Consider the following 23,217-nt stretch of genomic DNA (forward strand, 5'->3'; position numbering starts at 1 on the left):
AGGGCTGAATCCCCCAGAATTCCTAGACAAGAATCTTGGACTCCCACCTCTTGGATAGCCCTGATAGCATCTCAGCTCTTACTAGATGAGTTAGTGGAAATGCCCTCTGCTGCAGGCTCTAAGCTCCTAAGAACAGGGTCTACCAGACCCAGCTCTGTCTGACCCATAAAATTGTGCCCAGTGCTGGACTCATAGGAGGCCCCCAGAAAAACTTCCCGAACAAATGAGGGAATAAACGGATGAAGAAAGGAAGGAAGGATGGAATCTTACTTTTTTTCTGGGTCATGATGACACAGTTCACGACAACTATCAGAAGCAGACCCAATGCTGTCACACCCACAATCAGTTCTAGAAGGAAAAGAGAAGTTCAAAACAGCTGCAAAAAAGTAAACTTGGGACTTCCCTGGGGGTCCAGTGGTTAAGAACCTAGTTTGTAAAACAGGGGACGTGGACTGGATCCCTGGTTGGGGAACTAAGATCCCACATGGCTTGGAGCAACTAAGGCAGCGTGTCACAACTAGAAAGCCCGAAGGGTTGCCACTACGACCCAATGCGTGTGTGCTAAGTCGCTTCAGTGGTGTCCGACTCTGCGACCCTGTGGACTATAGCCTGCCAGGCTCCTCTCTCCATGGGATTTTCCAGGCAAGAACACTGGAGTGGACTGCTATGCCCTTCTCCAGGGGATCTTCCCGACCCAGGGAATGAACCCGCATCTCTTACGTCTCTTGCATTGGCAGGTGGTTTCTTTACCACTAGCGCCACCTGGGAAGCCCCAGCCAAATCAATCAATCAATTAATTTTTTTTAAAGGAAACTCTAATGTACCAGGTCAGTCAATGACCAAGGATGACTGGGGCTGTCACAGGCAAGGGACAAGCCCAGGGCAGAGACTCTGAAATGTGATTACAAAGCAAACAAACCAAAATCCATGCACCAAAGAAAACACACCTGTGGGCCACACTCAGCCTGATGACCACGAGTTTGAGCCCTCTGGTGTAGTCCAGGAGGGAAGCCCACAACACAGCGACCTGGCCCAGCCCACTGTCAAAGCCTAGTGTTTCATCAGAAATGGCAACCAGAAGACCATCTCCATTTTGAGATAAAACAGGGACCCTATGTCTCCCCATCCAGGAATTCTTAGTGGCATCACTAAATCTTGGAAGAAAGCAAGTCTCAATGCTACCTGCATCCCAGGATGGACCACAGGGTCCAGCCCATAACAAGCTCTCAGTAAGACTCTTAAGAGGGCTTCCCAGGTGGCACTAGTGGTAAAGAACCCGGCTGCCAATGCAGGAGACATAAGAGATGCGGGTTCAATCCCTGGGTCGGGAAGATCCCTTGGAGGAGGAAATGGCAACCCATTCCAGTATTCTTGCCTGGGAAATCCCACAGAGGAGCTTGGCAGGCTACAGCCCTTGGGGTTGCAAGGAGTCAGACACGAATGAAGCAACTTAGCACACACACGCTAAGACAGAAGGGAGGGAGCAAGGATAAACGGGACCTCTTGAGACTTACCAATGGGAAGAGAGATGTTCCCTGCGTTGGGCTGTTCCACTGGGGAACTTGGAGGACTTGGGACTTTTGGGAGGAGGAAGAAGGTGCTTGCAGCTGTGCTGGGCCCCAGAGTCGGCTCCATGTGCTGGGATCTTGTGGTGGCTGGGCCCCGGGCCACCTTCCGGGTGGGGAGCACAGAGGTGCAGACTGCATCTGTCGATGCGGTACCAGGAATGGCCACAGAACTGCAGCTGTGGGAGGAGAAGGTGTGATTGGGACTGAATGACTCAGGGTAGCTGGGCTCACCCGTGGGAGCCAGGCTGACATGCAAGGGGGCAGCAACTGGGATAGGGGAGGGAGTTTGCATGCCACACCCGCTTTCAAGACTGTCCCTTCCTGTCCCCACCCAACCTATCCCCATGCTCCCCACCCCTGACTTCTAGGACAAAACTCCAGTTCACCAGGCTGTTCAGGGACCCACCCGCCCACTGTCAGATAAACCAGTCCTAACATTGGAGCAGGCTCGGCAATGCCTCCTCCCAAGGAAGCAACTGGGGAGATCCCAGGCACTGTGGCCCAGATGATCTGTGCTGGAAGCCTCAGGATCACCCCGGGAACAGCCCCTCCCTGCTCCTCCAGAACCAGAGGATGCAACCACTCACTTCCGGTGGGGCTTGCAGGTATCCGTGTATGATGTTGTATCTGAGAATGTCCCCGGGCCACAGGGAGCGCATATCACGTTTGTTGTTGCAGTTCCTTCACAAAAAATTGGAAACTGTCACCAATTCAGATATGCCATGGAAAAGGTGGGCCTTGGCCCTAAGGGAAATGGAGCCCCGGGGAGGTTTGAGGAGGCAAGAGATTCTGTCTGCACCTCCACCCCTTCACACCACACACACACACACACACACACCCCTGGGTGGTCTGTCCTTAACTAATTCTAGTGACTTTGTCTTCCTGGGGTACCACCTGACTTTCCAGTAGCTTGGGGCTTAATTTGATCATTTTTGGATCCCCAGGGCCTAGCACACAGGAGGTGCCTGATCAGGAAGGCTGGAGGGAAGAATGAATTGGGACAAGTGGACAGATGGGTAACCGGCCGCCCTGATGATGTTCCTAGGAAGGAGAGACCCAAGGGGGTACCCCAAGGACCTCTGGCCCTGGCCCCATACCTGGTTTGGCCACGCCGAAGCCAGGGCCGCATTTGCGCAGCGCCACGCACAGCCGGCAGCCCTCCTGCCTCCCCAGGGTGCAGTACCAGCCTGGCTTGCAGGTGCAGATGCGATTCTGTTTCGTTGTGCAGGCTTGAGTTTCCACCTGGTCTAGAGAAAGGAGAAGACGGCCGAGGGTCACGCCTCCCTCCACCGGCCACGCCCACTCTGTCTTTCCACCCAGCCCTACCACCCACAGACAGCAGACCTCTGCACCGGCCTCGAGATGGGGCATAAAGACTGCTGGCCACAGAGTCTCCGTCACAGTATGAACAAGCACACCTACTTTCTCAGGCACAGTGTCCTCAACTCTAACAACGGGCACCGTTCCCCCACTGCTGCTCTTGGCCTGCCTGCCCCAAGGAGCTATTGAAGACGAGAAACAGTGAAGTGCTATACTGTACATGTGCCCTTGGGCATGAAAACAAAGGTCTAGAATAAGCCCAGCCAGCTCAAGGGCAAAGAGGCCAGGAGAGGATGCCCGGGCCCACCCCTTACTCTGAGCCGACTCACCAGAGCTGCAGCGCGAGTTACAGCTAAAGCATGCGGTGACCAAGTTCCAGAGCTGGGTGTATGTGCTGCTCTCACAGGAGGCACATATGGTGTCCAAGGTCGTGTTGCATAAAGACTGTACACGGTAGCCTGAAAAAGTGAAGGCCAGGAGTCTCGGTGGAGGAGGGCAGTGGGGCAGGGGGTGGCTTCTGACAGGACCCAGGCTCATCCTCTGTCCTCCAGAGCCCCAGAGTTCTGAGGCCTGGTTGAGAAGCTCTTTGATAAGAGTTTCAGCTCCTGCATCATCTCCCATCTAGCGTGTGCCAGCCATCACTCCATCTCTGAACCCTGAAGTGCTCCTAAAATATCTTCCCCTCTGCTCTTTTTTAGGGCTTGCCTGGTGGCTTAGATGGTAAAGAGTCTTGCCTGCAGTGCAGGAAATTCAGATTCGATCCCTGGGTTGGGAAGATTCCCTGGAGAAGGCAATGGCTACTCACTCCAGTATTTTTGCCTGGAGAATTCCATAGACAGAGGAGCCTGGTGGGCTATAGCCCATGGGGTCACAAAGAGTTGGACATGACTAAGTGACTAACCCTTCCTTTTCTGCTCTTTTCAGGTGCCTGGAATTCCACCATTGGAACTGCTGATTATCAGTCAATAACACTTTAGTAAGAACTGGTTTACCAGTTCTTATTAAAAAAAATTTTTTTTTTGATGTGGACCATTTTTAAAGTCTTTATTGAATTTGTTCAATATTGCTTCTGTTTCATGCTTTGCTTTTTGGCCACAAGGCATGTGGGGTCTTAGCTTCCTGATCAGGGATGGAACTCACAACCCCTGCATTAGAAGGCAAAGTCTTAACCACTGGACCACCAGGGAAGTCTTATCTTTTGTTCTTTATAATTGGCTGAAATTCTTCATCTGAGAAAGGTTAAAAAAAAAAAAAAAAAAGGCAGCAGCAGCCATCCCTGGTATTCTATCAAGGATGAGGCCATGGGACTCCTGGGGGCCTCAAAGAAGATGTGCCTGGGGATTGAGAACACCCAGGCAAACCGTGAAGAAGTTTCTCTTCTGAGCCCCATTCCTATCCTGCACCTTCACTGCTGTGCTATTCGAGTGCCTTCTTACAGAGACCTTGCCAGTTAATAGAAGAAAGAAAAGTCACTTCCCTGGGATCTCTTAAAATGGCCATGGTGAAAGGTGCATTTGTGCCTGCCCACATCTCAAGCTAGTGGCTCAAAGTTCTCCCATGGCTTTCTTGATCTTGCAGAATAAAATCTAAACTCCTTACCATGGTCCCTGCTAACTCACTTGGGGCCACACACTGGCCTGCCTGTTCTCCATGTGCACCAAACAAGCTAAACCTCAGGGCCTCTGTCCCCCTGTATATCTGCATGACTCACCTCCTGCACATCTCTGCCCACAAGTCAGCTCCTCAGAAAGGTCTTCCATGACCAGCATGTCCCACTCTGCCTCCATCTGCCCTCCCCTCTCTTGTTTCCTTCACAGACCACACGTCTATCTCCTCTATTGGTTTATCTGCCTTATGCTCTTGTTAGAATGCAAAATCCATGAGGGTGAGGACTTTGCCTGCCCTGCTCTCTGTCATGTTCCCAGCATTCAGTGCCTGACACTTAGCAGATGCTTTATAAACATTACAGGGATGAATATATAAACAAACGAGTAGATGGACAGCCCTCAGAGTTGGGCTGCCTGGCTCTCTCAACTGGGATTAGGCCTCAGGTCCACCACCTATGAAATGGGCAGCAGTCACTGATTTAATCAAATATGCACTGAGCACCTCTATGTGTCAGGTGTTGCTCCAGGTGCTGGGGATTCAGCAAAGAACAAGCCACACAGTCCCTGTTCTAAGTAGCGCACAGTGGGGGCTATAGAGGAGATCCAGGCCATGATCACAGTATAAAAAGAGCTGCTGCCATGGGGGCTGCCAAGGGCCAGTGGGAGCTCAAAAGTAGAGCCCAATCTGGCCAGGCAGTGTGGGCAAGCTTCCTGAAGTAGGGGGCCATCAGAGGTCTAAAGGATCAATGGGAGCACACCCAGGGAAGGCAGAGAGAACGACATGTGCAATGGCCCAGAAGCAAGAGCGATGGTGGGGGTCGATTCATGGAACCAGAGGGAGCTCAGTAAGAGTCTAGGGCCATGACCCTAACCCCCTAAGCCCCGAACACACTGACTCTCTTCAGGGCACCGGCACCCAGGGACCCAGCCAGGCTGAGGGCGAGGGCCCCAGCGGCCACCCCTTACCTGGTGGACATTTGCTGCAGCACATCTGGATCTTCTGGTTGTAGTATTCTTGCTGCCGGCATGAGCTTCCAGGCTCTGGGATGTAGGGGGTAAACACAGCCTGGAAGGAGGAAGGGAAGGACAGACATCAGCGTGGACTCCCACATCCCCATCTGTGCCCGGCAAGTGTTTGCCTTTCTCCCTCCTGGAGTTCTATCCATGTGGGGACTTCTCCCTTTGGTGAGGGGGGCAGATAAAGGTAAAAGAGATGCCTTCTTTAACCTCCCCTTCACCCCACTCAGCGTAGCACACTCATGTCTGCAGGCAGAGACACCAAGGCAGCTGGCCAGAGGGTAGGGCTGGCTCCTAACCCTACACTCGGCAGATGTGAGGCCCTGAAGCCTCCCAGAAGATGGTGGCCTCGGTCACAGAGAACCATAGTGCTCAGTCGTTCAGTTGTGTCCCACTCTTCTGCAACTGCATGGACTTAGCCCACCAGGCTCCCCTGTCCACGGGATTCTCCAGGCAAGAATACTGGAGTGGGTTGCCATTTCCTTCTCCAAGGAATCACAGAGCTCAGCACAAAGTGCCCATGCCTAGGTTCTGCCCTCTTTCTTCCTGCACCTGGTAATCATCCCTTCGTCCTTCCAGCTGAGTACTGCCTCCTCCGGGAAGCCTTCCCTGACTCCCCCAGGCTGATTCAGGTTCCTCCTGCTCTGGGCTCTCTTTAAACACTGAATATGCCCCCTTCTGGCAATCATCTCATTGGGCTGCAATGAGGTACCTTCTTGTCCTCCCAGCCTGCTCTGATGCCTGTGCGTACACGTGTGTATACCCATACGTGTGTGTGCACGCGCACACACACACACACACACAGAGTCCTGGTGCTTCTCCCTTTCCTGTTTGGTCCTGAAGCAAAGCTCCTTCTCAGGGCTCCTCCCACTTATTAGAGGTGGCTGGGGGACTGCATGGCACTGCATGTTTCCAAAGCACCTTGGAAGGGTCTATTATAATGCCAACTCCCTCCCCAACAAAGGGTCAGCGCCCAGGGGTGGACCCAGAAAGCTGTACTGTGAAAAAAAAAAGAAAACCTGCCCAAGTGATTCTGATGCTCCACAGCTGAGCAAACCTGACTGGCACACAGGCTGGAGCAAGATGACCGGGGGTGGGTCAGGGCGGAGAGCAGTGATCAAAGGCTGCGAGAGCCCCAAAACCACAGAATTGTGCTGCCCGCAGCCCTCTTCACTCCAACATTCACCTGTGCATTCACTGCATGGAATGGGAGGGCTGGTCTGTCCCCACCATACCCCTCACTGCAGCCTGCTGTTCTTCCGGCTCAGACTGAACACCCCAGGCAGCAGCCTCCCCCATGAGAAAGGGAGGAGCCACAGCTCCTTCCCTCCAGCCCCCTGTCCCCCATGAGGGTGGGCACAGGTCTCAAGGACCCTGCACCCAGTGGGCTTCCTCCCTACAAGTACTTTCAGTGTAACTAGGGGAGCCCCTCACCCCTGCAGGCCCTGAGAGCCACAGGCCCTGCAGCTTCTAGCGGGGAAGGACTCCTCCCCAAGATGCAGCCCAGGGAGGCCTGCCCTCCCTGGGGGAGGATTTCCTGTCAGGGCCCAGAGGATCTGACGGGAAAGGGCCCTGCTGCGGCCAAGTCTGGTCTCTCTCTCCACCCACAGGGCAAGGGTTCCGGGACAAAAGCAGGCAGCTGGACCCCCTGGGCCCCCAGGTCACTGCCCAGAGTGGCCTCCCTGAGGCCTCTCATCCCAGGTCTTTTCCTGTCTGAATCTTGCTATGAAAGATTTTCCCTACACTTCCTCTTGCCTCTCTGACTCCAGCCTGAGCGGGCAGAGGAGGTCAGCTCTCCTTTAAGTCATCTTGACGCCTGTTTATCCTCTTGGACAAAAAAAAAAAAAAATTACTGCCATGTCATGGCTAAACAATGAGGAACAGAAAGCCCCTTGCAGAGCGGGACAAAAGGTCACTCCCTCCATTGCCCTGCTCACTAGAGCAGAGGCCAGGCCAAAGCACAGCCCTGCAAGTTGGGCCTCAGGTCAGCAAAGCAGCTGTAAAAGCTGAGGGTCCTTGGAGGCCCCCAGAACATGGTGAGCAGCCTCTGGGAAACTTAGGGCTATGCAAGCTTCCAGTTCTTTTGTCTAGGGTTGGGGAGGCTCAGAGCCACACAACATCCACACACAGGAGAGCCTGATTGACATTTTAAAATGAGGAAATGAATTGGCTAGTACTGGATTCACTCAGCATGCTTAGCAGACCTGACCTTTCAAAATACTGTGTCCCCGAGTAAAAACCTGGACCTCACTGATGAGGATCAACCACCCATTTAACAGGTGGGTGACCTGTGACCGTGTGTGTGTGTGTGTGTGTGTGTGTGTGTGTTTAGGGGGAGATTGGAGAAGACAGATGATGAATGGATGATGGATGGAGGGATGATGGATAGATAGATAAGAGAGGGAGAGATGATGATAGAGGGAAGGAAGGAAGGAGGAAGGAGAACGAGAAGGAAGAAAAGAAGGATGAATCTAACATCCAATGTGTAAGGCACATCTGATTGTACCCATTTCACAGATGGGAAAATGGAGACAGAAGCAAACCCACCTCCCGGGGTTTCCCAAAGGAAATGCCAGGGCCTGGCTGGTGGCAGGACTGTGCACAAGGGGCCATTAGGGCCCACACTCCATCCACCTCAGGCCTCAGAGCAGCTTCACATCGGGGTCTGCAGCTCCATCTCCTCTACGTCCCAGGAGCAACTGCACATGCTCCACCCACAGAGAGACTCCTCCCCAACACTTCACAGATGCTCCAGAGGTGAAGTGATGCACCCAAGGCCACATGCCCGCCACCCCCAACCTGCCTCCCTTCTCTTGGGGGGCCCAAGCTCCGCTTTCCTGGACACAGACCCAAGACTCCAAGCACCACCCAAACCCTCTCCCACCATGTGCCTCCATCACTCCTCCAGGTTCTCAGCTTTTTGACATGAAAAAACTGGATACTCATTAGGAACTATTTGTCAGGCCTGGCTGTAGGCACTTTTTAAGATCCCACTCCCACCCTTTAGCAGGTGTGTGCCCATTTCACAGCTCAGGGAGATGCAGTCACATGTCTGAGGTTTGGGAGGGGAGAGGTGGAGATCCGATGTGACCCTTGCTGTGGTCCCACTGGAGAAATCTTTGGTCCCCTCCTCAGGACAGCTGAAGGGGCCAGCTCCCGGGATCTGCCCTCTGCCCTGAGTCACCACCGTGCCACCAGCTCCTGTTCATCCACCTTCATGCTGAGCAGAGCCTGAAGCACTGGCTCACGTGGGCGCTGGCTCATGTGGGCGCTGGCTCACATGGGCACTCTCTCTCTCTCAGTCCTTCTCTTTCTCTCTCTCACACACACACACCAGTGCAGGGGACCTCCCTCAGCTTCAGGCCAACATCCTCTGACTTCAGCTCTGAGCTGGTTTCCCAGGTGACCACGCAGGAACCTCAGAAGAGCCAGTCTCCGGCAGCAGGCAGGGACCTCCAGCATCTGAGACTGGGTGCTGCTCAGACCTGCCTGAGTCACCGGGCTTCTGATCTCTCAGGAGCAAGCAGGAGCAAGGCCACCAAACGCTCAAAGGTAAGAGTCTGTGAGCAGGGAGGGCTGGCCCCGCTAATCCACGGTTCTGCCAGGTGCTAGAGGGACACGTGGGAGCCAATGATGAGGGGAACAGGACCCAGAAGTGGGGGCAGGATGGAGGCACAGCAGCTCAGGATGGACTGAGCTGGAACCTTAGAGATCATCTCAGACAACCTCCCATTTAGTGGTGGAGAAAGACGTGGGCCAAGGAGGAAACGTTCATTCGTTCAACAAGCACATGGCACGCAGGTGGTTCTAGGTGGCGGGCACTCAGCATCAAACACATGCAAGTCCCTGCCCCAGGAAGTTGGGCTCTAGTGGGGGAGACACAGACATGCACGGAGGAAAATGGGAAGTGGTAGCAGGAGCTAAGAAGGGAAAAGCAAGGCGAGACGAGGGGCTCCAGCGAGGACGTGCTCCGTGTGTTCCATGCAGCCAGGGGGCCAGGCAGCAAGACTACGGTGGACGGGGCGAGGGCGCTAGGAGACAGATACAGCAGCACCTGGTCCTGAAAGTCTGCCTCGTGCAGAGCTGTTCACATGCATTACTGTCCCTCTGACTCCTCAGCCCAGCGCTGTGAGGTCAGTACTATTATTATTCCCAAGCCACGGATGAGAAAACTGAGCCTCAAAGAGGTCTCTTAACTTCCAGCCATGTGTTTCTTCCCCACCCCAGGAAGACTGGATCTTAACCCTCCCTGCCACAGGGCCCACCCCAAAGGTATTCCCTCCCCCACTCAGGCAGCTCCCCTACTCTGGGTGGTAACAGGTTTCTCTGTGCCTCAGTTTCCTCATCTGTAAAACGGCTGTGTGGCCTAGTTGAGGTTCTAAGCTCTTTCCAGCTCTGGCTTTTTTTTTTTTTTTAACTTTTTATTTATTTTTGGCTATGCAGGGTCTTTGTTGCTACACAAGCTTTTTCCTCTAGTGTGGCAAGCAGGGACCACTCTCTAGATGTGGTATGTGGGCTTCTTATTGCAGTGGCTTCTCTTGTTGCAGATCACGGGTTCTAGGGCCCTCGGGCTTCAGCAGATGCAGCATGTGGGCTCAGCAGTTGCGGCTCCCGGACTCTAGAGCACAGGCTCACTAGTTATGACACACAAGCTTAGTTACTCTGAGGCATGTGGAATCTTCCTAGACCAGGGATCGAGCCCATGTCTCCTGCATTGGCAGGCGGATTCTTTACCATTGAGCCACAGGGAAGCCCTAGCTCTGCTTTCTTAAAGATGGGTGTCAAAAAGCTCAGCCTCTTCCCAAGACCTCAGGAGGATGGGGTGGATGGGTGGGCCACCCATGTGAGAGATGGAAAAACTGAACGATCTGGGATGTAGGGGCTGGGATATCAGGCAAGACTGAGGGCTGGGAGGTGGGCTTCCCAGCCCAGCTCTGTCCCTCAAACTCTCTCCCAGGTGAGGACAGCTTGAGCATGTGGCCTCTGGAAGGAGGGGAGTTGGAGATGTCCATCCTCCCAGGCACACAGACACCTAGCATCACAGGAGTAATAGTGGCCTCAGTTCAGAGGGTCTGGATGCATGAGCTGGTCCTAGGAGCATCACTTACTCTCTCTGAGCCTCAACACTGTCATCTGTAAAATGCTGACATAACACCTTGCCTGTCTCCTCCTCCCTGGATTATCATAGGCATACAGGTCAGGGGGTCTTAACTGGGGTCCATCATCTTCTCCCAGACTCCCAGGAGACCCAGGGGAAACTCTGAGGGTCTGCACACAGTGTGGACTTGTGTCAGATGGCATGTTGGAAGTGGGCACTCTCTGCCTTGGTTTCAGCTGAGATCAGGCAAGGCAAGGACAAGTTGTTGGAAGCAGGCTACCCAGTTCGGGTGAAGTGCTGGGCAGCCCATGTGGGCTTCCTTCCCTCCTAGAAGGGAAGTCTGGGGAAGTAGACCTGTGACCCTTGGAATTTTGTGGTCACCCTCAGGCTGGCCCTGGCCCATTCCTCAAGAAGCCTAAGATCAGGAGACCATGGCAGGTCAGCTGTGGGACAGTGGAGTGAGCCTCCTTGGGGCAGAGGGAGGAGAAGGCAGGCTCGATGTAGGTGGCCTCCAAGGGCCATTACTCAAGAGGACCTCACCTGGAGCAGTGAGGGGACCCCAAAATAAAGAGTTTGGGCAAGTGGCCAAAGCCCAGGGGCCCATTAAGTGGCCAGAGGACAGTGTCCAGGCTAAGGGACAGGGATGTGGCTGTGAGTCCTTGAAAGGAGGCGAGCTACAGAGGTGTGCAGGAGGGCGAAGCTAGAGAAGGACCAGACTTAGCTGGTGAGTGAGGCATGAATTCTCTCCACTCTGCTCCCTCCCCTCCCTACTCCTTCCCACTCTCACCCTAGAGGACCAGAAATGGCAGCTAGCCGGGCCTGAGGAGGGAGACCAGGGCAAGACGGGCAATGCACTGTGGCCCACCCAGCAACATCAGGGCCAGGGCACCAGGCAGGTCCCTCTGATTCTGGAGCCTGAGTCAGCGCGCTCTTTTGGGGAACTGGGCAACCCTGTACCAGCTGACTTCCTGCCTCCCTGCTCCCTGAACAAGACTCTGTAGGCACCCCAAGGTGGGGGCCCCCAGCTCCTTCTCCTATTTATAAATAGACTGTGAGAGGGGAAGGCAGAGAAGGACAGGCCTTGGGGAAGAGGAAGAAGAGGCTGCCACCAAGACTGTGTCATCTGAAAGCACAAAATCTACAGACACTCGGCCCTTCCTGCCAGCATACTGATGCAGCATTGTGGGGGTCTCCAAGCCTTCTTGATTTTCTGGAGACCCCCCCCCACCCTAAATGCCAGTACCCTTGCGAAGGGGTCTGACTCCCAGCCTCCCCCGGGAGCATCCCTGGGCACAGTGAGACCAGGAAGAGGACGTGATGGGGGAGGAAGCCACGGAGGAAGCTTCAGGCTTGCAGAGTAGCACATGCCCCTCAAAACTTCTCTTTTTCACAGAGCAGGAAGAACAAGAGGCTGTTCAGACCCAGGAGAAACACCTACTGTGTGCAGACAGTGCTGGGGACATTCCCAGGCACTATTTAATCTCTGAACCGACACAATGAGGTCAGCATCACCCCATTTTAGAGATGCAGAAACAGAGGCTTCCAGAGATTTGATACCATGTCTGGGACCATGCAGCTAAGAAGAAGCAGACAGGAGCTAGCCTCAGCCACACCTCCCTCAGTGTCCTCAGATAGTCTGAGCCCCGGCATCTTCTCTTGCTGCCTCATTTTACAGAGGAGGGGCCCAGAGAGGGAGAGTGACTCTCCAGAGAACACACAGTGAGCAAGGCAAAAGGGTCTCCAGGGTCCCAGGGCAGACAGCACAGCCTGGGGAACAGAGGAAGTATCTGCCCCAGGACCCAGGGATCCGCGCACAGATGGAAACCGGTTTCAACCAATAAAGAAACCATATCATTTCCATGGCAGGTCCCTGGGGGCCTCGATGCACAGTGAGACACGGCAGAGCCATTTGGGCCTAGATCTTAGGGGATGCTCAGGAGCCCCGCGGACTTCGGGGTGCAGCCTACAGGGCGGTGACGCCGGAGCCAGGCGGTGGAGGCTCGTCTGCCGTCACGGAGACACGGGGCACCTGCGTCAGGAGGACCGACCACATCACAGGCGGCGGCCCCGGGTGACACATCCCACTCCTGGCCCACTGCCTGTGATGTCGCGTTAGAAGTGAGCTGGGGGCAGACAGGAAGCCCAGGCTGGTATCCGGTTCTTGGGGCCACGCTTTGTGCTAAGCACCAGGGTAGAAAGATACCAGGGTGTGGTCCCTGCCTCTAAGGAACCCTCAGTCTAGTTGCAGAAAGCACCCCCAACCCTTTCCATCCCCCCAACACACACCCCCCAGGACAGGCCATATCACCTCCTCAATCTCTCTCGGCCCCGCCTTCAGCATCTCTCTGCCACCTACAACCTCCTTACTCTTTCTTGGTCCCCAGGCTTTCCAGACAGACCCGATGTCACCTTCCTACGCCAAGTCTGGCCCGAGCTCAATGTTCTCAGCCTGGTGTCTGGGGGTCACTGCCCAGGCCATGACAATATCTCCTACCCAGTCTTCACCCCGCACTGTCCCCTCTGGCTCCCTCCCCGTCTTCCATGCCCCTTCCTGCTGCTCCCTCTGCCCCAGGATCCTGCCCACCCCCAGTGCAGGGCCAACTCTTGGGCTTCTTTCAAGAGTCCTCTCCACTAGTCAGGCCTAAAAATCAGGTCTCTTTAACTGCCAAGCCTACTATATCAACACTACTCAGACTTTTCCACCAAAGGATACCTTGATGGAAAAGAAAGAAAAGTAATCTAAGGAAGGGGTTCAAATATGCTGGCTCTAACAAGATGAAATTTTTAAGTCTTATGTTTTACCATGAAACTTTTCTATGTCATGCCATAATATATATGTTTGTTTTTTGGTTTTTTAAAATTTTTATTGGAGAACAGTTGATTTATAGCACTGTGTTAGCTATAGATTAGTTTTAATGTGAAAATAATGCTTTTCCTCAAAATTGTAAAGTAAAATTGACACTCCAGGAAAAAAAAAGTCCTCTCCACTATCAGATTCTCAAGGAAACCTTCTCTGGGGGTCAGAGGTTCCCTGAGGGCTCCAGTGACAACCTGGGTTTATCTCTCTACTGCCCAGACCACTTCTTGGTTAAATTATTTGTTTCCCTGTATCTTCCCACTGTGTCTGCACCCTCTAGTGTGAGCTCTGAGCAAGATATCAGATTTCTGTCCCAGCCCTGTCACTCACCAGCCTCAGTTTCACCATCTCTGAAATGGGAACAAAAGCAGTGCCCACCTCATGGGACTGTTATGATTCACTGGGCCAAGGCGTGTGGAGTGCTCAGCACTGTGCCCAGCAGCAGTAAAAACTGAGCATTACTCGTTAGGTTTTTATTACTCATGGCTCTACGCCCAGCCCGGCGCACAGCCCACAGTGGGGTGGGGTGTGGGAAGGGTGGACCTAATAGATGCTGAATTGTTTAACAGAAGCAAAAGTTTTCGTTTCCCATTAGCTGAAATGAGCTGGGGCTACAGCATGAGAACTGGGCAGGAAATGGGCATATATGTAGAGAGAGAGGGTGGCGTCCTCAGGCTGGCAGAGCCCCTCATGGCTGCTGCAACCACTGTGACATCCAGGTGGTAGTTTAAGCTGGGCTTGGAGGGAGCCATCTGGGGTGGACTCTTGGCTCTGCCTCTAGTGAGCTGAGAGCCTGAGCCCAGAGCCTAACTTCTGTGCCTTGACTGACTTTCCTATCAAATGGGGATGATACTGATGACCCCTCCCCTGGTGGCCTCAAGGACAAACGTCACTGGGGGCAAATGATGCACTAGACCCTTGCCTGGCACCAACGAAGCACCCACTGGCCGTCAGTCCTAGCTCAGGGTTCACTGTACTCTCCCAGTCGTCAAAGGGAAGTGACAGAGGGGCGGGTCCCTTTTCTCCCCACCTCACCACAGAGAGGAAAACCAAACCAGGGAGAAGGTCCCGAGGTCCTGGCAGCAGAGGCAAGCAAAGCAGGCCCCCAGAAGTCCTGCCCCTCTGCCAATGGTGGGGCTCATCATATTTCATACCGGAGATGCTCAGGCCAGCCCTACCCAGGCTTAGGGCCACCCCAGCGGCGGCCACCGTGACTGAAGCCAGGCTCACCTGAGGCTGACCACGAGAGCTCCAGGAACACAGGGGGCTGACATGGTCCACAGTCAGGTTTCAGGGGAACGGTTAAGGCCAGAGAGGCCTCATGTTGCAGGATGAGGTGGGGAGGGCCAGCTCCCCTTCCTCCCCAGTCCTCGGCCTCCACCCTAGGTCTTAGTCCAACCCAAAGCCCACCTCCTCCCTGAAGACTTCGATTCTTCCTTCCTGTTCTGCTGCCACTCCATCAGCCCAGAGTTCTTGCCTAAACTATAGTAACAGCCTGTCCTTCCCTTGAGGCCTGAGTGATCTTCCTAATACACCCTCTGCTCTGGTCACTCCCTTGCCCAAAAACTCTCGGTGGCTCCCAGTTGCCTCAACTCCTGATTCAAAATGAATGTGGTAGCTGAAAGCATGGACACTGGGATAAGGATGCCTGACTTTGAATCCAGACTCCTTACTGGAGGGAAGCATCAAAGGTGTTTTGCTTTTTTTTCCCCAATAAATGAGGCTTAAAAACCTCAGTATATACCTCAAGGGACATCTGTGAAAATTAAATGAGATAACACATGTAAAGTGCTTAGTAAATACTCCAAAAATTATAGCTGATACAATGTTTAAATTTTTAAATTTTGTACAGTTGATCCTGAATAGCCTATAGCCTCGGGCTTCCCTAGTGGCTCAGCAATAAAGCATTCGCCTTCAAGAAAGGAGATGCAGGTTTGATACCTGGGTCAGGAAGATCCCCTGAAGAAGGAAACGGCAACCCACTCCAGTATTCTTGCTTGGGAAATCTCATGGACAGAGGAGGCTGGTGGGTTATAGTTCATGGGAGTCACAAGAGTTGGACACGACTAAGTGACTAAACCACCAGGAGTTTATAGCCTCAAGTACCATCACTGAGTCTAACAAGGCTGTTGCTTAATTGAGGATGGTCTAGCCACTGTTCCCTGCTATCCATCCTCCAACTATCCACTCAGCCCAATCTTGCCCACCCTCCAGGGCTCAGCTTTTAGAAAGATCCCATGTGGTCACTGCAGGAAGAGGAATGTGGGGGACAGAGTCAGGAAGGTGACAAGAAAAGATGGGAGGGACCAAGGGGCCAGGTCAGGAAGACATGGGGTGATGGAGGAGGGGAGAGAGGATAGGGGATCATGACATGAGGTGGGAGATGGGGGCTTGAGAGAGCCAGGAGGACAGGACAGGAAGCAGCAGGACTGGGGGCTTGTGAATGCAGAGCAGGAGGGGACAGGCTCACCAGGGACAACCTGAATGAACCTGGAGCCTCTGCGCATGCGTGACAGACAGACGCAGGACTCTGGGTCGGCAGGAGAGGGCAGGGAGGGGTGCCCTGGATGCTGGCAGGGGTCCTGCTAACTGAAGCCACATGCTGGGGCCCTTCCTCAAGAGTCACTGTCAAGTCCAGACCTTGGATTTGAGCAGGAGCCTAACGGAAGCCAGAGTGGCAGGCCACCTCCTGCCCAAAGTCACCGACCCTCCCCACCATCTCCCCTCTTCCCCATCTAACAGTCAGCACTGAAGGACTCTAGAGTGGGATTGAGCCAGGTGTGCTGGTCTCCGCTGAGGGTCGGAGAGGAGAAGAGAACTGGCCAAGCCCTCTGAAACTGGAGGCCAAGCCATGGCTGGGCCCAGGACCCCCACTCCCGCTCCACGCTCTGCTCACTTTCACAGTCTCGGGCATCTCTCCTGAACGGCACTGGAGAAGGTTTTCTGCGAATGCCTGGAAGATGCCTGTCCACAGCCTCCCTGCCCCAACTCCCTCCCTGAGCCACTCTCACCCTCCAGCCCACTCAATTCCCTGAACCTGTGGCCACATCAGCCATACCCACCACAGGGCCGGGCTCAGATGGAAACAGACAGGTGGGCTGCTGTCTGGACGGCAGAGGAAAACAAAAGTCCCTGGGGATTTCTGCCCCATCTTCAGTCAGAGCACTAAATCAACCTAGGGTCCCGGCTCCGAAGCCGGGGATGGACCAGCAATTTGCTGGCCAAAGGGATCCACCTGTGTCCCTCGAAGTCACCCTGGGCTGCCAACTGTTCCCACACATGCCCACTCAGTGTCTGCTCCCAAGAGTAGGAGGGTAGCTGGTCTGCCCGGGGCCAGGGAGGTGAGCTCTGCAGCCTCATGGGCTAGCTAACAGGTCTTGTTCTAGTAACACAAGGTGGTTTTGTGATCCTCAACCTCCTCAGGCAACAACCGAGATGCAGCCTGTTCCAAGCCCTCCTCCCCTGCAAAGAGGACACAGAAGCTGAGAGGTCGGGCGATCTGACACGATCAACACCAGGGCAGAGACAGAGCTGGGGCCTCCTGGACAGCTGCCCTGCCCCAACCACCTCCCCCAGCATTGCTCAAACTTGGGGCAGTCGGAAATCAACTCCTGCAAACCCCTCTCCGTGAACAGACACTTCCTCTTCCTGTGCACGCACCTCGAGAGCCCCAAACCACAGTGATGTCACCACCACCTGTGACCTCACGACGTGACACGGTGGAAACTGTGGGCTCCAGAGTCCCAACCCCACAATTGGCATCTCAGCAGAGGGGTGCTCATGTCCAAAGTCTGGGGACTCAGAGCCGGGGGGTGGCTGTGCAGAGGCATCGCAAGGACAAAGGCTTCTGCAAGGAACGCCCTCTCCCCACTCAAGGCTTCCCTTTACCTGCAGGTTCCCAGGCAGCAGGTCCACAGTGATGCCCACGGCACAGACTTTCATCCCCGAAGTGCCTGAACATTAAGAGGGGCTAACTAGGTCGTAAGGGGTAGGGAGGTGAGAAACCCATGAAGCCTACTCTGCCTGAGGGTTGTGCATCTTGTCTTGGCTGCAAGCTGACCAGCAGCCTTGATGCTACTGCGGCCTGAGTCAGGGAAATCATTCCAGCCAAAGCAAGTGGGATTGAGGTCAGCAAGAAGAGAGATTGAGAAGCAGAGATATTAATGGTGGGGAGGGAAGAACTCTCCTTCCTGGGAAAACTCTTAAACCTCCTCACCCCCAGTCTGTGGCCTGTGTCAAGCACAAAGCTGATGCTTCTCCAGCACTCCAAGAGTGTGTTAGGATCAGTGCTGTTAGGTTTTATAGAGATAGGGGTGCTTAGGCCCAGAGAGGCTAAGTAACCCGATCAAGGTCACATAGTGAGCTGGTACTTCAGTGCACAGATGGAAACTCTGGTCTCCTGGCCCCCAGGCCAGTGCTCCTTTATCAGGGCCCTGCTACCTCAGAAGCCACTTGGAGAATGGCAGTCGTGGACAGCATGACCGTAGAAGAGCCTTCACAGGGCTTCCCATTCTCAGGGTTACAAGTAAACAGAATCTTCCAGATTGCAGAGGTCAGAGATGGAAGAGATTTTAAAGGCAGTCTGGAGTCATCCCATGCCCATCTTGCTGATGGTGAGAAAGTCGAGGCCTTCTGCATCCTCTCCGCAGCAAGGTTATAAGACTCCCCTATTCTATGCCCCATGTCCCCCTTGTTCACCCTCAAATGAGATCCAGCACCTGTCACTCACTGAAAGGAGTAGGGGGTGGGGAGGATTTCCTGACCCCATAGCATTTGCCACACACCGGGCTCCTGAGGCCAGGCAGTTGGGCAGGTGGTGTGAGGAGCCCCAGGAAGGGAGTCTTGAGCAGGAAGCATAGCTAGAAGGCGGGCAGGAGGGAAACTGTTCTTTCTGGGCAGGAGCTCTGGGCACATGGAGGTCTGCCATCCCTCCCACGGGATCCTGGGAATCTGACTCCACGGGGACTCCCAGGTCCAGCAAAGCCACAGATGCTCTAACAACTGCCAATGGGCTGCACAACTTAGAAAGCACTTTTTAATCCTGACAACCAGCCAGAGAGGTGGGGGATCATTCCCATTTTACAGATGGGAATACAAAGGCAGGCGTCCATAGATGGACAGGTACGTCAAGGTCACACAGTCTATAAACAGCAAAGTAACGGGTGAGCCAAGGTCTGTCCACCTCTGAGGCCGGGGCCCTTCTGCTAAGTCATCAATATTGCTTTCGTGGGGCCTGATGGGATGTCCGGAAGCAGGAGTCACAGCATCTCTGCTTTGTTCCTGTTTCCCTTGGTAGCACCCCTCTCTCTATCCTAAACCCCTGGCTTCCCTCCCTGCTTGCTTCCGGGCAAATCACATGCTTCCTGGGTTCCTGAGTCACTGCCAGTGGGTGGCCCTGTCACGAGCCGAGAGGGGGATGTGGGCGGGTGAGCACTTTGGGGAGAGCACTGCTAGCCTCAGCAGACCTAGCAGAGGAAAAGCCCAGAGAATCACCCCAGAGAGGAGACGAACTGGAGCCCAGCCCCGCCTGCCACCACTGGCTCTTCAAACTCAGCCATCTCATTCAAAACACAGGGTCATTACAAAGGTCAGAGGAATATTTTCGGACATTAAGTCAATATTTTTTAGCACTAATTACATGTCAGCCAGTGTTCTAAGCCAGTGATTCTCAACTGGGGTAATTTCTCCCCCAGGGGACATTTTGCAGTATCTGGAGACATTTTTTTTTCTTTTTTTGGCTGAGCCTCACAGCAGGCAAAAGTCACCCCGCCGGGGATCAGACCTGCGCCTCCCGCAGTGTAAGCGCAGTCTTAACCACTGGACCACCAGGGAAACCCTATCGGAATATTTCCAACTGTCACAACTGAAGGGTGAGTGCTGCTGGCATCTAGAGGGTAGAGGTCAAGGACGTTGCTAAACATCCTAAAACTCAGAGGACAACTCCCATAGAACCACCTAGCCCAAATGTCAAGAGCACTGAGAATGAGAAATCCTCTTCTAGGCTATGAGTCTACAGTAGTGAACAAGTCCCTGCCCACACCTGACTTAACATTCGAGTAGAAAGACACAATGCAAGTGAAAGAAATTTAATAGGCCAGGAGTGTTATATAAAAAAACAAAGCAGATTATGGGAGCGAGAGTATCTGGAGGGGAGTTTGTATGTAAGTTGGCCAGAAAAGGCACCCCTGAGAAGAATTCATTTGAGCAGAAGGAAGTACGGGAATGAGACCACAGGAGAACACTGGAAGCATTCAAGGTAAAGGGGAAGCAAGTGCAAAGGGCTTCAGGCAGGTGTGTGTGTCACACATTTGAACAACAGAAAAGCAGCCAGCATTGTATAAAGCTAGAACTAAGCTGATATGTAGAGCTGAAGGTAACACACACGCAAACACCCAACGGATGGCAGTACAACTCTCCCCCTCCATTCTTCGTGGTTACTCCTCCAGGAAGCCCTGATGGTCAAGACCGTAAATGTCTCCCAGCCCTGGAAAAGAAGAGTGTTCCAGGAGCCACTGGGCCAGGCCCCAGGACCAGTGAGGGCCGCATCCTCAGCCAGCAAGCAGGTTCCCCTCTGGGATCTCAGACAGGGGCAAAGGGACATCCTAGGACAGCAGGTACCCTGGATCACCCATCGCCACCAAAGGCTGATATCTCTAGGCCAAGCTGGGGGCCCCCAACCTCTCCCCTAATTCAAGCTGGCCCCAAGCAAATAATAATAATAATAATAAGGCAAACAGAGACCCCTCAGCCTCAGGACTTCCAGGGGAAGGTAGGTCACCCAGCAGGTAGAGGTCCCCTCAGCCCCCTCCCAGCAACAACAGAAAGCTAGACAGCTGGGGTCCTGCCCACCCCCATCAGTCGGCACCAATCACCCACCTAACCTGTCAGCTTTACTGGCATTTCTTTGTTGAATGAATGAATGACTAGATGAATGAATGATGCATTTCACACCAGCTGGCATATACAGCTTTTAAAGGAAGCAAAAACCCAGCTGGCAAAGTGATTCTCCTGCACCTGCAGTCAGTTCAAGTCTCCTTGGGGCTCTTTCTGCAACTCCCTCTGTTACACCCAATATAATTGGACATCACTGAGTGCCAGGGACCCGACTGGGGGCAGGAGGGGGACATAGGCACAGGGAGAGTAGAGTGAGAAGGGCTTTGGAATCAGAGAGACCTGTATTCAAATCTCCTCACCCCCTACCCTCCAGTTCTACAATCCTGGGAAATGCCATAACCTCTCGGAGACTCAGTTTCCACATCTCTAAATGGGAAGACCCCCTTTTAGGAGCTGCTATAAGGAAGGTTTCAGCAAGATTCTGCAATTAAATTCAAAGCCTAGTACCTGGCACTCAGTGGGTATTCGAAAAAAAGGTGTTGTGGTGGTGCTAATAATACGGAGAAAGATTGCACAGAACCTGTCCTCAAGGAACATTCCATCTACTGAGGTGGATAAAACACCAGATTAAAAAATAGAATGACGTCTCTCCGCAAGGGAGATGAAGGGCTGGGAGTTCTAAAAGCAGTTCATCAAATTCAACTGGGAAACTCAGGAAAGGCTTTGGGATAGGGATGGGGGAAATGTGTAAAAGACCCTGAAGGATGGGGTAGGGGTTACCATGGAGAGGGGACAGCATGGAGTGTGAAGATACACAACAACCATGAAATACCCAGATGCCTCACTCGCCCTGGCCTGAGACACAGGGGCAGCAGGTCGGGTGGAGGGGAGAGCAGTTTCTGCCTTGGCTACTGGGGGCCTTTTGCTTCTCAGGCAAGGAGAGAGGTGCTCTACTTTGAGGATGGTTGCCCCAGCGATGAGACAATCCTGGGAAGGAGGGAACAAGCTGATATGGGAGCAGGTCACAGGGGAGGGAAGCGAGAGACTCAGGCAAAGCCCTCTAACAACTCCAGGACGAGTGGCCACTGTCCGGAAGAGAAGCCCCACGCCCTTTCCCCCCAGGAGCTCCCATGATCCAGTTTTGGTGAGGCAGACAATGCCCCTAGTCTTGGTACCCTGCAGGCAGGCTGGGGACCACAGCCATGGGCATCCATACTCAGGTCTCAGAGTTGGGACTCTCCTGACCTCCTCTGTTTACACAACAATCTCTGGGGCAGCAACCCGCCCCCACACCAAATGTGAGTCAGTTCTGATCTGACAGCCTCCATCCTCTGCCCTGGAGAACTGGACTCTAAGGTATCTTTAGCCTTAGCCTGTGAGTCACCTTACATGAGTCAATACCACCTCCTACTTTCTTCCCTGGTAAAGATGTCCAGACGGGTCAGTATACACCCATCCATAAGATCGTGAGAAGGGGTGAAGGCACACCTGCTCATTTGCCAAGAAGGGAAAGGAAGAGATGTCCTTTTTAAGGGAAGAGCACCCTCCCATGCCCTTCTATGAAATACAAGGAGTTTGCTGAGCCTCAGTTTTCCTTCTCTGCAAAATGGAGCCATTCAGTCTTACCAGCCACAAAGGGCAAAGGAGGAGCAGTCCTCTGCACACTCTCCCTTGCTGTCTGGTGAGTGCAGTCAGTACTGAATAACAGCTCTGAGGTCTCTGCTCTCTCTGTTTTCCTGGAGCCCCTTAGAGATCATGTCAGTCTTGACAACCAGCCCAGAAGTCCACCCTTGTCCCCAGATCCTCAGGGAGGTCAGACCAGGGGAACTCTAGGACAGCATCTTCCTGACAGGGCAGACTCTGAAGTGGGGTCTGGGCAAAGGTCTCGGAAGACAGCCCATAGTCTGAATGTGCCCTTATTAGGCACTTACTGCACACCTGCCCTATTCTTTTAGAGGCACAGCCCCAGTATTTCTAAGAAAAAATAAAAGCATTGCCCAGAAGAGGAGGAAGTCTTCTGAAGAAGGTGCCGGGCATCTGCAGTGGGGACAGCGCCCCAGTACAGTTCACCGCCTACCCTCACCCCAAACCCACCCTGGGGAAGGCAGGGGTCGCAGGGGTAACGGGAGCTGGGGTCCAGAGTCTGTCTGGGATCTGTCCAGAGCCCGCTGGCTGGCCACCAACGCCCTGGGCTGCGCTGACGGAGGGACCAGGGTGCGATCCCCGACCGCGGTGTCCAGAGTTCCAGACCTCGGACCTCGGGCGCACGTGTGACAAACCCGAGGTCCCCTTAAGGTCTCCAAAGGCGCGCGCGTCTGATCCTGTTTCCACGGCCCGGAGTCCAGCTCCTGTGTCAGGGCACCCCGGGGGCGGGGGACGCGCGCCAACCCGGGGGTGGGTGGGATGCCGCCTCCCGCGGGGGCGCGCGAGTCACCTACCTGGGCGGGCACGGCGCGGCCCGCGGCCCAGAACTGCAGACCGACCGCCAGCGCGGCCCAGAAGGCGGTGGGCGCCATAGGTGCGGGCGGGTTGGCCAAGCCCTCGCGCCCTTGAGCGTCCGCTCCCGCTCGGCTGCCTCGGCGCCTCTGACTGAAAGCGAAAGCCGGTGCGCGGCCCCAGACAGGCCGGGGGGCGGGACCGCGCACGGACACACCTCCTTGCCCTCCTCCTGCACCCGCCCCCCGCCGGCCGCCCTGCACCACAGCCCGGACACTCACCGGAGTTTGCCCGCCTCGGCGCTGGGTTCGGACCTCCAGCGCCAGCCACTCCCCGCCCGCCGAGACCCTGCAATCTCCTTCTAACATCCCCTCCTGTTAGAATCAAGCTTCCCAGAGGTGGCGCGGGAAACCCTCACGGGAGACAGGCTCCTACCAGGCTTGTGGTTGCCCCAAGGCTTTGCCTGCCGACCTGCCCTCG

At 54.3% G+C, this 23,217-nt stretch overlaps 1 protein-coding gene across 2 annotated transcripts in view; it reads right to left on the reverse strand.

Moving 5' to 3' along the window:
• The window catches only part of TNFRSF1B (TNF receptor superfamily member 1B), a 35,325-nt gene extending 12,428 nt beyond the window's left edge, over positions 1-22,897 (reverse strand). Inside the window, exons 1-7 of one of the 2 annotated variants that reach the window (XM_019976618.2) lie at positions 22,740-22,897; positions 5,462-5,561; positions 3,218-3,346; positions 2,666-2,815; positions 2,156-2,249; positions 1,515-1,744; positions 271-348 (exon numbers count right to left, since the gene is read on the reverse strand). In XM_019976618.2, the coding sequence (XP_019832177.1) occupies positions 271-348; positions 1,515-1,744; positions 2,156-2,249; positions 2,666-2,815; positions 3,218-3,346; positions 5,462-5,561; positions 22,740-22,817 (859 nt within the window). In that variant the 5' untranslated portion in view covers positions 22,818-22,897. The remainder of the gene's footprint in view (positions 1-270; positions 349-1,514; positions 1,745-2,155; positions 2,250-2,665; positions 2,816-3,217; positions 3,347-5,461; positions 5,562-22,739) is intronic. The other variant, XM_070768198.1, reaches the window with a different exon arrangement.
• Positions 22,898-23,217: the final 320 nt, after the last annotated feature.

The sequence above is a fragment of the Bos indicus genome, chromosome 16 (genome assembly GCF_029378745.1).
Source record: "Bos indicus isolate NIAB-ARS_2022 breed Sahiwal x Tharparkar chromosome 16, NIAB-ARS_B.indTharparkar_mat_pri_1.0, whole genome shotgun sequence".
In the NCBI taxonomy this organism is placed as follows: domain Eukaryota; kingdom Metazoa; phylum Chordata; class Mammalia; order Artiodactyla; family Bovidae; genus Bos; species Bos indicus.